Source organism: Acipenser ruthenus, chromosome 4, assembly GCF_902713425.1.
Source record: "Acipenser ruthenus chromosome 4, fAciRut3.2 maternal haplotype, whole genome shotgun sequence".
NCBI classification, from domain to species: domain Eukaryota; kingdom Metazoa; phylum Chordata; class Actinopteri; order Acipenseriformes; family Acipenseridae; genus Acipenser; species Acipenser ruthenus.
The window spans coordinates 62,760,020-62,776,920 of NC_081192.1; the positions used below are offsets into that span (position 1 = coordinate 62,760,020).

Sequence of the window (16,901 nt, forward strand, 5' to 3'; positions counted from 1 at the left end):
ATTATTGGAAGGTACGGTGACAGAAAAAAAGATATATAGCCTATATATTACAGGAAAAGTAAAGGAATATAAAAAAAAAACATTGTACAAACAGAAGTTAAACAATTGGAAAGGCAAATTTAAAAAAAGTATGTATTGAGACGGCATTTTAAAATATTCAAAGGCTCAGATTCCCTGATCACTTTTGGATGAGCATGGAAAATGCGAGGCGACTTTTCATTGGATCATTTAGTACACATACTATTTTCTTTAAATTAATTGGCTCTTATTTAATTTCTAAAGAACTGATTGGCCCAAATGTGTACGTGTAGTAAAAATAGTACGTGGTTAACAAATAGAACGCGTAGTGTATCGCAGTATTTGAAACGTGTACTAACAGCACACGTTTTTTGACCCAGATGGCTTTTCATAAATGAGAACGTGTACTAAATATTTCAAACGCGTACTAAATAACGCGTTTTTGACCCGGATGGCCTCCCATACTCGCTGCTGGTGTGGATACTCCCATTTGACTGCAGTGACTTTTAAATTATTCGCTCGCGTCCGGGGTGGATGCAGCCTAAATCGATGTTTTTCATAAGAATGAACCGACATGATGAACAATTTTTAAAAAATGTTCACATTTTAATGCTTGAGGGTCCAAAACCGAAACCAGTACCATTGTAACTGTGTGTTGTTTCTATAAGGTTTCAACTTTGAGCACCTGGGAGGTGGACCTGTCACATGTCTACACAATTTCATTAAATGTTACCAAGATTTCAAAATGAGACCAAAGTCTGCAATTCAGGGAAAAAAAAAGTCCAGTGGCCTGTTTTAGCTTACCTAACAGGCTAAAAGTAATGTTTTCAGCCTGGTGTGTTTCTCATGCTAAGGTCAATTACTTCTACCTGCTGACTTGCCTCTGTGATAGGAGTAGCACAGACAGATAACCATCACGATATATTGCCTAATCTAATCTTGTATTAATGTTTGTTAAACTAGCTTTGGGCAGACACATGTGTGTATTTTTTCAACAGTGTGTCGACACCTGTTTCTGTGCCGAATCAAAAAATGAGTACACAATTACTGAATTAGAACCCCAAACAATTGAATAAAGCAAGTCCATACTGGCCTGTAAATAGAAGCATACCATAACCGTTTCATAATGGAAATGTACCTGCATAAAACCGGATCAGGCAGCCTATTTCGGAGTCCATGCCTTCCTCTTGCACTCTCCAAGGGTCTTTAAATCCCAGTTGAAAGAGGTAGTCATTTTGTATCTGAAGGGGCTTTTCGTCTGGCTCCAGCCTCCGCGCAGCTTCCCCGTGCAGTTGGACATACAGCGTTGGAATGGAATAATGCTCAGATGCTGGTGCAACTGTCAAAGTGCCAGGGTACCTGCATACCTGGCTAGTAGAGAAGTTACCTGTCTGACACGGCCGGGCCACAGAATTACAAGACTGTAGCCTACTAGAATTCGGTGTTTCATATCTGACACCCCTGTTGTTGTTCGCCTCGTCGTTCGGGGATTCATTGTCACACGGTCTGTTTACGTTAGTAATGTCTGGAGATGGCAGCCGTCTGGCAATAGAGTTTATAACCACACTTGAGGATGCACAGTCCAGCTCCAGCTCATCAGAAGAACTGCCAAATGCGTCCAGTCCTTCTGGTGCACTATCCACGGTTGGGCTCAGGCTGAAACTATCGGTATCGAACACCATGCCATCGGTCATGGAATCCGGGTGCCCATTGATAGAAACTGCACCACTCACTTCATCGTATGTGCTGCATTCGAAATCCCCGGCCAAGTTTTTTAGACCAGAATTGTCCACCTTGTTGTGTAATAAACTTGTATCGGGGCCGTCTAATATCAATCCAAAATTGGCATTTACATGCATGTCCGAAGGACTGGTTAAAGTTTTATCCTCAGCCAATGGACCCAATCTTAAAAAGTCCGTATCCAGTTGTTGCCTATGGCTAGTGTTTTCTAATGGCAATCTAAGTCTGCCGTTTAAAGTGGTTGACTGTCCGTTTATGTAATTCCCGTTTTTAAAGGAATTCAAATGCCCCGACTTGGCATTGCCGTTCACCACATCAAAAGCCTTCGCTCGAGCGTTTGCATTGTCGACCCTGGAGAAAGCCACACCGTTCTTCAATCTGCCGGTGGTATCTGCAACATTGGTCCCCTTGCCGATCACTTTCACCACTTTCCCACCTTTGCTAGCCTGCTGGCTCAATCTGCCCCCCACCTCTCCTGCGGTGCTTTCCAGTGTGCACAGGACTGGCCTAAGATATGAGGGCATCAGCCTGTCATGGACGTGCAGGCACCCTCTCTGCAGATCCGCTCTCACCCATTCCTTGTCTGAGGACTGGAGCTGCATCATCTGCCTGTGCCTGAGTAGCATCTTTCTGTCCAGGCTCCTGGTGTTGAGGTTTGAAGACAGAGCTGGTGTAGATGTGGAGGAGGCGTCGGCAGAAGCGGCAGCAACAGAAGGTGTCGAAGTTGCAGCTGCAGCGGAGAGATTCCTCTTCAGTCGTCTCCTTCTGAGCAGGAGCGAGTTGCTTGTTAAACTGCCAGCCGTAGTACGAGCACAAGCAGCCGGGACCAGCTGAGTGCCATTCCCGATTGAAATATTAAGAAGCGGGGCAGAAGCCACTCGCAACTCTCTGCTCTCTGCTTTCGATCCACCGCCGCCTGCATCGTAATCTGCTTTTACAGCACCATTAACAGTAACAACAGTGCTGCTGCTACTGCCTTTTAACTTGCTACTGATGTTGCCAATTTCAGAGTCCGATACAGCTGCCCCAATCGCTGGCGAATAACTATCATCAACCTGTCTAGCTTCCACCATCAGAGCCCGCGCACTTTGCATTTTAGGCATGTAAAATTAATATATATATAAATGTATACATATAAAAAGTAAAAAAAAAAAAACAACAACAAAAAACCCGTTATAACGCTCACCGATCCCGTGGAAACTTATATCATTGTAAATCCAGTTTTAGTTTTTTACTCCTTCTGCTTTCAGAGCGGCTCCACTACTGTTAATAGCGCCATTACGCAGACACACTGGAAGAATAAACTCAAGCGTAAGGAAAAGCAGGAGGGAGGGGCACGACTGAGCCTCATTAATTATACAATTATATGCAGGGTTATTTAATGAACGTCGACAAACATCAGAAGCAAGAGGGCCGTTCAAAATTCATATTCATAAGGTGACGCTTAAATAGGGCGTTGACCTTTGGACGGCGTTGCGTACATTGTTCGCAGGCTTGTGGGAAATGTTGTTTTTACTCTGACATCCCCTTTTTTAAAGCTCTGGAATCGATGTTACTAAAACTACATTTGCAAGCAACCATCGCTTTATTGTATTGGGAGATGTCACACAACAGAGATTACAAGATTCTGACGCAGGACTGCATTCATGTGCCCTCTACTGCACAGTTTGCCACTCATTATTATTATTATTATTATTATTATTATTATTATTATTATTATTATTATTATTATTTATAATATGTACTGTTTAAATTAAAGCTGTTGCAAATCATGGATATTATTGATAGATGTTTCGTTTAAATATACCGATTATCAGAGGTACTTGAATGCTTAAACTCATGTAACGTATATAACGTATATACTTTTATATTTTGTTTAATTTCTGTAAGTCTCTGGATAAAAAGCGTCTGTAAATAATTAAATAATAATAATTATGTGGAATTGCATGAAAGATTATAAATTTGTGTAACTGAAATTCCATTACAAATTGCATAATGATACGTGTAATCATAGGTAAGAAATAAACGGATAACCTAAAATACGTTTTGAATAGTCCCCTTAATTGTAGATTTGTATTTGTATAAGGGGTGACCAGGCTTATTATCAGCAGTTCCTAACCAAATTGAAGAACGGCGGCAGAAGATACGCTGTGTGTTACCAAAGATCTTCTATATACACTGTGTTGTTAAGTAATAATAACTCGAGGCTACAGCGCCCTCTCTGATTAAGGTCATGGAACACTCAAGTTGCTCAGACTTTAATGTTTGGAAAATGTACCTTACAAGTAGTTATTGAAAAGTTACGTGAGCTACAGAATCATACTGCCCAACTTTTAATGCCACCACTACTGTTATTTTATTTTAAAATGCTACTTAAAGTAGTCTACAGTGGCCAAGTCACCTTGTATTTACTCTGTATAGGGTTGACAAAAAATGAGGAACAACTTCCATATTTCATAGGTGTTTGTGCCACCTTGAATAGCAAGGGCGGTGCTGATTTTAAATAGCTCTGGAGGGACCATTCCTCGACAATGACCGCTTTTAATTTCTTTAGGAAATATGATAAAATGGCTGTTCTAGAGAATGACCCAGTCTCATCAGATTTCATTCATCTGTGCAGCCTTGGATAAGGAAGCACCTGCCAACGAGCTGTCACATCTGCTGTTGTGACTTAGTACAGTGAGATGCAGTTTGTACTGTATATATTACAGAACACATATCAGTTATGCAAGGGACAGCTCACAGTGAGGGAGTGCTGAAAAAAAGTGTCAAAGGGTCAGCAGGCCAAGTTGCTGACTTCAATACCATAGGTCCTAAGTCTGTAGTGAATTAACCTGGTGCTGCCACATGTACACCAATGTACAACTTTCAAATTCACCAATTGGTTATTCATTAAAAAAAAAAACTGCTATGCTCCTATGAGTTGAGCTCTGGTCAAAAAGACCCCATCCTTCAACACACCACACGCAGCTGGAACCTTTCAAAGACAAACTGGTCTCTCCTTAACTCTCAATTACCAGACATACAGTCACAGATAAAAGTATCAGCACCCTACGCTTATTATAACACAATTCAAGGTAACAGATAAAAAGACAAGCATTTAGTAAACCTTAATCACTTTTTAATAAAGCAAAAAGCAAACTACACAATTTCTAACAATTTAACAAATAATCTTTACAGCGATCATGAGGTCATTCCAGGTCTTTTTCTTAAAGAATTCCAGAGCTGCCTTAACCATTTGCTTTGGGTCGCTGTCGTGAAGGAAGATAAACGATCTGCTTATCAGCCTGTAGGAGCAGATGGTATCGTTGTACTTTATAGAATATTTTGATACATAGTCACATTCATTTGATCTTCAATCACCTGAACGTCTCTAGTCCCTGAACTAATACAATACCCCTATATCATCATTGAACCACCTCCTTGTTTAACTGTAGGTTCAAGGTATTCTTCATTGAAGGCTTTCCCTTTTTTTCTCCAAACATGCTTTTGGGGAAACAGTCTTTTTTTAGTCTCGTTGTACCAGAGAATCTTGTTGAAGAACACTTCAGATTCCTGTTCATGTTTTTGGGCAAATTTAATGAATTGTCTTTAAAAGTGGTTGTAGCGAGGTCTGCATGTATACAACTCTTCTGTGTTCAGGTGCCTTTGTACAGTTATTTCGTGCACTGTCATGCCTGATGCTTCTAAATCTTTCTTTAAATCTGTAGCTGCTCGGATGATTCTCTACCTGCTGTATCCATACCTTTCTTTGGATGTCCATTTTTTTCAAGCATTTCAGTTGAATTTGTTCTGTGGTACTTCTTGATTATTGCTGTGATTGTGGATTTTGCTATTCCATATTTCTTTGATACTGTTCTGTAGCCATTTCCTTTGTTGTGGTTGCTACAACTACATTTCTCAAACGTGAATTCAACTCCTTTGTCTTGACCATCATCACTAAATGCTTGTATTGAACATGTTTCCTTGAATGATCTTATATTAAGCGTAGGGTTCCAAGACTTTTGTCTGCAACTGTATTCAAAGTGTGGGGCGGGATGCAAATTATTGACCAAGGCAGTGCACATTTTATTTTTTGTTGATATTAAACCCAGGGTTTAAAACAGATTTTTCAGGCATGATTGAAGGTCTCATTGATATCATTTTTTGTCTTTCAAAATAAGCAAGGTCATATAGTCACGTGTAAGTGTAAGATATACCCGTCTAAGATGGGACTACATCTGTGTTGTTAATGTGTCATATTTTACCACTGCTGTACCAGTGTGTTGTACTGAAATAAGTCTAATACGGAAGTGAAGAGAGACAGAATCGAAAAAGGCAGAATTGAAAAAAGGCTGGAAAGTGAGGGCAGTTGAGCCCCCAGAACACTGAAGGATTATTAACAGGGCTTAATGAGATTTTTCATTTAATGTCACACAGAGGAATTGTGAAGAAAAGTGAAGATCTGACATATCAAAGATCAGAGGGTCTCAATTGATTAGGACTAAACATGTGTGATAAGGTGTGGGGTAAAGTGTTGGAGGTCAGGTACATAGAGCCACGCCTGGAAAGAAGCATATACTCTTTTTGACCACTGAAATAAGAAATGTAGTTCAGTGAGATAATGGCAGTGGACTAAAAGACTACATTTCCCAAGGGGCTTTGTGGGGCTAGAGTACAAGGGAAAGTGTTACACTGGTGCCTAATTAATTATGGGTATTTAAACACCCCACCTGATGTGTTCTCTGGCAGTGTGGGGCTAAGGCCGCTGTTCCCAACCTTGGGGTCTCCACGATAAAAAATGGGGTTGCGCAAAGCCACTCGGCAGTGTCATTTTAGTTTGTTTTTTTCACTCGGCAGGGTGATTGATGTACTACCAGCATAACGGCAAATGCGTCATCAGTCTATTCAACAAAAGTTTTCAATTAATCTATCTATTTTTATTAGGCTACAGTACCACATATAAGTCTGAGCATAATACAGTACACTTCCTGTTTATAAAGATGCAACTCTTGCGCATGGCAGTACTTCTTTCACGCACGACAGTTGCAACTGTGACACACGTCGCTTCTACATTCCACAAAGCTGACGTTAAACCAGTGTGTATACAGGCTGGCTGAAATATGATACATGACAGAAATCTAACATGGATGCTCTAGCAGTAAAGCTAATGACAAGGATAAGAACGAGAAATGAAAGGAGTGCAAGACACGAAAGCGGAAATGTGATGAATCCTTCCTTGAGTTTGGATTTACAAGTACTGAAGTGAACGGGGAAGAAAGGCCACAGTATGTTTTGTGCCAGGCTGTGTTGTCTGCGGAGAGCATGAAACTCAATAAACTTAAACATCACCTGTTCACAACACAAGGAACATGAAGGAAAGCCAAGGTCTTTTTTTGAGCGTTATAAAAAGGAATTGACTTACCAGAAATTAAAATTCAAGAACACTATGTCCGTGTCAGTGCAGCCACAGAGGGCCTCATTTGAGGTGAGTTATTGAATTGCTCAGTGCAGGAAACCTCATACTGTTGGAGAAACATTAATCTTGCCCGCTGCAATTGACATGGTCAGAATTATACTTGGAGAAAATGCAGCCAAAAAACTGAAAGCGATACCGCTCTCAAACAATACCGTCAAGCGTAGGGTAGAAGCGATTGCTGCGAATCAAGAAGAAACACTGAACAAACGCCTGCAGCAAACAGAGGCATTTGCACTTCAGATCGACGTGAGCACTGAGAGACGTGATGCACATTTTTTAACTTATGTGCGCTACATCTGGGAAGGAGACATTTTTGAAAATGTACGTTTTTCTTTGCCTCTTCCTAAAAATGAAACATCACAAGAAATGTTTGATGTACTGCAGGGCTACATGCAGGAGAGAAAAATCCCTTGGGATAAATTGGTGGGATTCTGCACTGATGGAGCAACTTGTGTGGCTGGGTGCAGAGCAGGTTTGCGTGCCATGGTAAAGAAAGTTGCACCTGCTGCAGTATGGACACACTGCCTTATTCACAGAGAACAGCTGGCATCAAAGGAACGGAGTAAAGAATTGAACAATGTTTTGCAAAATGTAATTTCAATTTAGAATTTCATCAAGGCTCAGCCACTTCACGCTCATCTCTTTGGGGTCCCAGCATGATGCTCTGCTGTTCCAGACTGAGGTTAGGTGGCTCTCAAGGCGAAAAATGCTTGAACTGTTTGTTGAACTCAAAGACGAGATACATGCGTATGCAATGGACTACAAAAAAGAAGAATTTGTTAACTTTCTGTGTAATAGTGATCAGATGCGTCTGCTGGCATACATCAGTGACATCTTTATGAAGCTTAACAATCTAAATGTCAGTCTGCAGGGCAAAAATACACACATTCTCATGCTCAGCAACCGCAACAATGGATTTGTGAAGAAAATCGCTTTCTTGGGACAAAAACTCACAAGGAGGAACTACGAATCGTTCCCTCAGCTCTCCACCTTCTTGATTGAGAACAGCCTCGTACACAGGTGATGACTGCCCATCTCCAACGACTTGAGGAGCGGTTTGGGATGTTCTTTACAGACCTCCAGGACATATCTGGACTGGACTGGGTGCGTAGCCCATTTCTGTGCCAGCCTGATGCGATGAATCTGCCATCAAATGAAGTTGAGCAGCTCATCGAACTGTCCTGCGATCTGAGAATCTTCGTTTTCTCAGCTTGGTATCGTTGACTTCTGGTTCAGTGTGAAAACAGACTATCCTGCTCTGTCAACACATGCACTCAAGGTGCTTGTACCTTTTGCCACAACTTATTTATGTGAAGCAGGATTCAGCGCCCTAGTTTCCATCAAGACGCGCTATCGCTCAACATTGGACATTACTTCAGAGCTGCGGTGTGCCATCTCTACCACAAAACCAAACTTCGACAAGTTGTGTCGGGACGCTTAGGCCCAGGTGTCACACTAGTTCAGGTAATAGTAAAACTTGTAAATGTGACTGAGCATGACAATTTGTCATGTTTATCTGCTAAAATAATTCCTACACTCGGTACTGAAATGCCAGTTTAACATTCGGGGCTTTTCTTATATGTGAGACGGTTGAGCAAGCATAGCAAAATTAGTAGTGAACAGTAATGGCAGTCTAGTCTCCTATATAATTCCTGTGTATTATACTATTCTAAACTTAGTAACAGTGACATCTAGGGTCGGATAGCGGTATGGCAGCACAATAAATATAATCCACAATTAAAACAATTGAAATACATAAAATAAATCCATTTAATGGCTTTTTTTGTTTTTCATGTTTTTAATGTTATTTTTTCAATCTAAAGACTAGTTACAATTATTTTAAATGTCTTAAATTAAAAGTATAAACATCAAAACACATTTTTGACAGGCAAATGTTAATCTTGTCTGCACCATTTTGGGGTCACAAAAAGTTCTCCAATGTGTAAATGAGGTCATGCTGAGGAAGAGGTTAGGAAGCCCTGGGCTAAGGCCTGTGAAAGACAGAGGAGACAGGAATAGCAGAAAAGTGAACAAGATGACGACAACAACTACTGTGGGATTTGTGTGTCTTTATTGAGTTTGTTTTTGAAATTGGCAAGCAGCTTAACTGCCCAGGTGGTAGTTAGGGTAAACGGCTGTTGATTAGTAAGTTCTCCAAAAAGGAGTGTTTTGTTTTGGGTTTGTTATTTTTTTGTCTGAATATTGTGACTCTGTGTCCTTGTGACAGGACACAAGAAAACTAAATAAACAAACAGGTACCGCCCTGTTTAGACCTTATTCTGTTGTCTAAGTGTAATTGCAACACCACACTAGAGGATCGTGGTAAAAAGACCTGGCGAAGACTGTGATAAATAACACCCTTTGCTACACATGTCAGAAATCACTTGTAGCCAAAGACATTGTGTATGTAATACAAAAGCGGCGCTCACAAACGCAGCGATGCAATTGTGACCTTGCTGTCAAGATTACCTTAAAGACTCCAATAAGATCCTGTACCTTCATTTAATCATTTATTCTCTATAAACTGATCTGCGACCTTGGAGAATCAGTGTTGTTTAGCTATAGTCTAGGCTTCCTAATGTTAGACTTCTATACTATGCTATTACTATGTAGTAGTGACCATATAAGTTTAAAGGTCAGAACAAAGTCACAAAATTGATCTTAAGCCAGGAACCAGAGAAAATTGCCAAACAAAATGGATTCTCACAGATAGCTCAAAGTGTAATTTTTAGTCAGTGCAAAACAATTATATTTAATTAGTGGAGCAACAGAACAAGGAAATACCCAGTTAGGTAAGGGAAAGCTAAAAATAATATTAACCAAGTAGTATTTGAAGCTACATACACTTTTTGGAAAAGGATATTTCTATTTCAATTGAGAAATTGTTCCCTTGAAATGTAAAAAAATGAATTTGTAGCATATCAAACTTGTTATACGGTAAACATGCATTATGTGTATGAAATGTGTGGTTACTCACTGGGGCCAAATCTTTAATTTTGACTTTTTTTGTTCCCATTGCTAAAATATTTGACCCAACCAACCCTTCACAACCCTTGTTCTTCTTTTTAAAGCTATAAGAAACCAAGTAAAGCATTTTGAAAATTGGGTCATTCCTTTAAAGACTACATACCATCTTCTGGTTGTGGCCCTTGGTATCTTTAAATTCCAAAACATATATTTTATTAACAAAACAAATAAGAATGTGTAATATGGGTAGGAATGATTGACAAATGACGAATGGTGTACAAATCCTGATACTGAACTTTATATTTTTAAAAGTTGCTAAAAACACTGACATCTAGTGGAACAATATAAAAGTGCAGCAAAAGGGACTTTACATTGAAATTAAAATGAATGATAATTGTTCTGCCAAGCATAATGATCTTCTTGTAACATGTTTTAATTAAAAGCCTTTTGCTTTAGTTTAGTTTAGCATATATTTGACCTCAGTTGCAATTCATTATGCAGGGTGATTCACAAACGAGTAAGACACCATGGGGAAAAAAGCTATAATTACAGACCTTTTGTTTTGTTGCTGGTTTTGTTACAGGTACACATGCAGTACTGATGACCATGTGGACAGTGCTTGTACTGCAGCAGAGGCTGTCCATGGAGAGCTATCCAGACAGGCCAAAGGCAAGTAAAACTACAGTGTCCTGCACAGCTGTTAAGTTTCTTGCCAGGAAAACAGTGGAACTCAATTCAAACATGAAGGGTCAATTCTGTCTAACATATATGGGCTACTCTTTAATATATTACATATTTAATGTAAACATATATATGAATCGTTTATATATAGAAAGTCTACACCCCTTTCAACTTTTTTGTCAGTGCCTCAGAGTTTCATGCATTTAAATGAGGATTTTTTTCCACTTATCTACACACCATATTCCACACTGTTAAGGGGAAAAAAAGTTTTTATTGAGAAAGATTATATATTAAAAATACAAAACTGAAAGATCATAATTGGATAAGTCTCCACCCTCCTGAGTTAATACTTGGTGGAAGCACCTTTGGCAGCAATTACAGCTGTGAGTCTGTTGGGATAGGTCTCTACCAACTTTGCACACCTAGATATGGCAATATTTGACCATTCTTCGTTATAAAACTGTTCAAGCTCTGTCATGTTCCTTGGGGAGCGTTGATGGACAGCAATCTTCAAGTAATGCCACACATTTTCGATTGGATTTAGGTCTGGGCTCTGACTGGGCCACTCAAGGACATTTACCTTTTTGTTCCTTAGCCACTCCAGTGTAGCTCTGGCTGTGTGCTTTGGGTCGTTGTCATGCTGAAAGGTGAACTTCCGTCCCAGTTTCAGCTTTCTTGCAGAGGGCAGCAGGTTTTCTTCAAGGACTTTTCTGTACTTTGCTCCATTCATTTTCCCTTCTATCCTGGCAAGTGCCCTAGTCCCTGCCGATGAGAAACATCCCCATAACATGATGCTGCCACCACCACGCTTCACAGTAGGGATGGTGTTCTTTAGGTGATGCGCTGTGTTGGGTTTGTGCCAAACATAATGCTTTGAATTTAGGCCAAAAAGTTCCATTTTAGTTTCGTCAGACCACAAAACTTTTTGCCACATGGCTACAGAGTGTTTTTTTTCATACTTCAAACAGGATTCAAGGTGGTCCTTCTTGAGTAAAATACTGGTCAGATTTATGGAGTGCTAGGGATATTGTTGTCACATGCACACTTTGACCAGTCTTGGCCATAAAAGTCTGTAGCTCTTGCAAAGTTGCCATTGACCTCTTGGTAGCCTCTCTGATCAGTCTCCTTCTTGCTCGGTCATCCAGTTTGGAGGGACGGCCTGATCTAAGTAGGGTCTTGGTGGTGCCATACACCTTCCACTTCTTAGTAATCGTCTTAACAGTGCTCTAAGGGATATTCAAGGCCTTTGATATTTTTTTTTATACCCATCCCAATATGTGTCTTTCAACGACTTTGTCCCGGACTTCTTTTGAAAGCCCCTTGGTGCTCATGGTTGAGTTTTGCTTTGCTTTGAAATGCACTACTTAGCAGAGGGAACCTACAGGAACTACAGAATTTATCCTGAAATCATGTGAATCACTACACTACACACTAAACACTGGTGGAGGCCACTTAACTTGGTGTGCGATTCTGAAGGCGATTGGTTTCACCTGAGCTAATTTAGGATTGCTATTACAAGGGGGGTGCACACCAACCAAGCTATTTCAGTTTTTGTTTTTTATTCATTTTCTACAAATTTCTAGAATATTTTTTTCACTTGGAAGTTGTGGGGTAGGATGTGTAGATCAATGAAAAAAAAACTATTTTAATGCGTTTTGATTCTAGGCTATAAGGCAACAAAAGGTGTAAATTTTGAAAGGGGGTGTAGACTTTCTATAGGCACTGTATATACAGTATATTAGCAGGAAAATCTCTATGCGTTTAACACTAAAGTGCTGGAAAATATACAGGAGATTATTTAGGGAGCAGATCAGTTGACAGAGACCAAGAACAAACTCCCACACCATCTCCTACTCCCTATTAGTATTGTTCCAGAAGCATCTTACTGTCATTCATTGGCATATAATTTTTAGCATCCAATTTGTTTGAACTTTAAAACACAGCAAAACCTAATGAAGCATGGTCTAAACCACTGCTGGTAAGTTGATGCTAAAACTAGCTTTTTACACCTTGTGCTTTTAATTGGTACGCTGAAATTTTGCCCGTTTTCAGATTTAAATCTCAGTTAAACCAGATGTAAGTAGAATGTTGCAATTCATCTGTACTGTCTTTTTCATAGGTTGTATTGTTTATGAATTGCAGGGTATATTCCACAGACCACAACTGGTCCATGTCCACACTACATAACCAATCTTGAGAACTGTACTCAAAAACGTTTTCATTAATCCAGCTCAAAGCATCCACACCAGACCTGGGACAAATATAGTTGTATCTGATATTTTAATAATTGAAATACTTCAATATATATGCTCAAATAAATCAATTTTGTTTTTAAATATTCAAATATTAATTGCACAAAGTCAAATATTATTTGAAAATATTTTAATACTACATATGTAAGTTATTTGAAATATATATAGTCAAATAGTTAATGAATAATCAAAAACTAAAACCTAATTATTACCCTAAATGTATAATTATGTACCAAGTCTTGCAATTACCACATGGTGGTTGAGGAGGATTTCTAATGAGGAAAATGCTAAACATGTTCAATTCAGTAACTTCAAAACAGGCCATTAAACCAGGGTTAAAAAAATGCAATTGTTTTCAAATATTTATCCACTGAAATAAAATATTCAAATATTTCAATTGATTTATCAAATTAAATCTCATTGAAATAGAGCAGTTTCCAAAAGATAATTGAGTGGTTAACAAGGACAAGACTTAACCTGCTTAGAATGCAGGATAATAATTAGGCTGCTGTATGTTACAGTTACATATTTATGAAGAGTATTTCAATGTATTTCAACTACTTTGCTCATAGTTAAATATTTTCAAATAATAATTACTTTCCACAAACCATATTTAAATATTTTCAAATAATACTTTCTGCAGTCTGTATTTAATTATTTTAAATTATTTACAAATTAGTATTTAATTATTTTTTAAATAATAGTTACTTTTCACGAACCATATTTATAACTATATTTATCCCAGGTCTGGTCCGCACTAGCCCTGTCCACACTACATAACCGATCTCAAGGACCGTACTTGAAACCGTTTGAATTAATCCAGCTCAAAGCGTCCACACTGAAGTACAGTTTCATGTGTTTAGTAGGGCGTAATGCGTCCACACACTAAAATAGTTTCCCTTTCAATAAGACGACGACCACCAATGAAAATTATATATGTATTTCCCTTGCATTCGTGCTGAAAGCTGGCTCACCACTTTCCCAGAATCAACGACTCTGAAAAAGCCTCCTCGCTTGCGTGGTAGGCCACTCTTTCTTAACTGTCTGTCGTGGGTGAGTGCCTGTGCAGTCACCCTCGCGAGTGGTTCTCTATTCCTTCTTGGGAGAGCACAGTTCCTCCACGGGGCGAGATGCATCCTTGCTGTCGAGTGACCCTTCCAGCAGTGTGTTTCCTCCACGGGGCTAGGCCACGCTGTCGAGTAGACCTTGCCAACTGCGTATCCCCTCTGGTTTTTTGCTGTCTGCTTCAACTCGCCTGTCGCGGCTTTAGCCCTTGTGTCTCTCTGGTCTATGCTACGCACTCTCCAGTTGTGTGACCATGCGGTTAGGGTAGACACCATTGCATAGCGCCCCCCCCCCCCCCGGTGCTTCGGTACCACGGTGCACGCATAGCCCTTGGTACTTTGGTATCTAGGTGCGCACGGTGCCCAGCGCTACAGCACCAGTGCACGGACACGGCGCCACACGGTACATGGTGCACATCATGCCCGTGGTACTTGGTGTGCACGGTGCTCGGTATCCACCGTTACAGCGCTAGTGCACTAGCGCACGGTACTCGGTACGCACGGTGATACAGGGCTAGTGCACGGACACACGGCGCCACATGGTCGGTTCTTTTATTATTATTATTTGTTCATTTAACAGACGCCTTTATCCAAGGCGACTTACAGAGACTAGGGTGTGTGAACTATGCATCAGCTGCAGTCACATACAATTACGTCTCACCCGAAAGACGGAGCACAAGGAGGTTAAGTGACTTGCTCAGGGTCACACAACGAGTCAGTCGCTGAGGTGGGATTTGAACCGGGGACCTCCTGGTTACAAGCCCGTTTCTTTAACCACTGGACCACACAGCCTCAGGCTTTTAGTGGCCCCCAGGTGGCCCAGAATCTGGTTCTCGATCCTGTGCCAGCTCTTCACATGGATCTCCTCAGCCAGGCGAGAGGCACTCTTTGGCACCAGGAACAGGGCAGGTTCCAGCTTTGGGTCTGGCCCCTGAAAGGGACCGCTGGTTAGCCCTAGGGCTATCAGATGCGGTTGTTGGTACACTGTAGAACACTAGGGCAGATTCCACTAGGTCCTTGTACGCCTATAAGTGTAAGTATTTCCAGACTTGGTGTCTGACCGGGAGTCATGACCCAGTCTTTTGCCCCATGCCAGTTATCATACAGTTCCTGCAAGAACTGCTTCATGCTGTTAGGTCACCTTCCACTTTGAAGGTGTATTTAGCAGCCATACGACCAATCAGGTTAAAGTAAAGAAAATAGCCAATCCATTTTCTAATTGTTTAGGATGTGGAAATTCCATACTATTTCTACCCATTGAAGGGAGGTGTGGCAAAGTGGTAATTGGTATGTGAAGGTGCAGGGGTAATGCAGTGCAGTAATGAAACATGCAGAGATTTATAATCTGGTTTGGAACAGTATTTATTTTTATCCAGGTCTGGCGACCAGATAATAATCCCCAGCAATACACAACGTGTACTGCACGGAGTAAATAACAACAGGGTTGCAGTCCCAAATAAAAACCACTAATATCCATCCCACAATTGACTAACATGGTCACCAGTCCTGGGTGCGTACAGTAGTGCTCGTGGTGGGTGATACAGTTTATTTTTGTGACAGTGGTGAAGTGCTGGTCCGGCTTTGTGCTGGCCCAAGGCGACAGCTCCGGAATCGTGTTAGCTGTCTGGTGATTCACAAACAAGACAATTACTAACAGACAGAACAAACAAACAAAAAACACTCACGATACTGTTACAGTCATTTGGGGTCTCTCACCGTCCTTCTAGGTTTAAAAACCACAAACCAAGCAAAGGAACCGATTATGATTCTCTGTCCCCCTTATATGCTGTCACGCATGACCCCTTGGCAAATTAATGCAGCTGCCTTTACAATCTGCGGCTGCGACATTGTTTTCCTTTCGGGTCAATACGTTCTTGCAACGGAGTCTCGCCTTCTTCCAGACTGACAGACTTCCCGACCCGGGGAAAGAACTGCCAGGCCAGCCCGTCCAAAGAACTCGGTCCTCGCTGCTTAGCGCCCTCACAGGTTGGGAGGGAGATTTACAACCAAGATCATTATATTTCTGTCACAGGAGGACATTCTGTTTTGTCAGCTGTCTTTTCGCTGAGCAACGGTCATTTTGGCACACAGCAAGAATGGAATGAAAAGCATTTTAGAGGGTAGAGGTAGGGTTACCAACTGTCTGGTTTTAAGGAAATTTGTAAAACATCCGGTCAGAACCACTGCCTGGACAGCAAAAGTCTGGTTCTTGCGAATCGTGCTTACTCACTGTTCATTGCCGTTTGGGTATTTCCAATCTCGCTGAGCCAGTCTTTTCAACGCTCCACTGTGCAAATGTTTTTTCACCCCCACCTGAGACCGATTCGCTCCCATAGCCGGATTTGTCCGGTTTTGTAAAAATGGAAAGTTGGCAACCCTAGGTAGAGGATTGACCGCGTTCAATGCAGTTTGTACTATAAACTAGTAGGTAGTAACTTACACATTTCATTATCTTGAGGTCGCCATGACCTACATTATGTGCATATACAAAAAAGTAGTTTTGTCTTAGACACATACCAGAACAAAACATGCTTGGTGCCTCAAGACATTCCAAATGCTATTTATATTTCTATTTTGAACACTATGAAATATTTCTTATTCTTAGAACGAAGGAATCTCTGCAAATTTCTAACATACTTGTAACATGCAGTTCTGCTTGTTTGTGAAGTTTGTGACATAACAAATATTGCACTGGTGCTAGCATAGTTTGCAATTAAAGCA

General features: G+C 40.6%; 1 protein-coding gene across 1 annotated transcript in view; it reads right to left on the reverse strand.

The window, feature by feature from the left end:
* LOC117400369 (PH domain leucine-rich repeat-containing protein phosphatase 1-like) overlaps positions 1 to 3,134 on the reverse strand; it is a 143,358-nt gene extending 140,224 nt beyond the window's left edge. Inside the window, exon 1 of the mRNA XM_034000224.3 lies at positions 1,157 to 3,134. Within this exon, the coding sequence (XP_033856115.3) occupies positions 1,157 to 2,861 (1,705 nt within the window). The 5' untranslated portion in view covers positions 2,862 to 3,134. The remainder of the gene's footprint in view (positions 1 to 1,156) is intronic.
* Between the last annotated feature and the right edge of the window lie 13,767 nt (positions 3,135 to 16,901).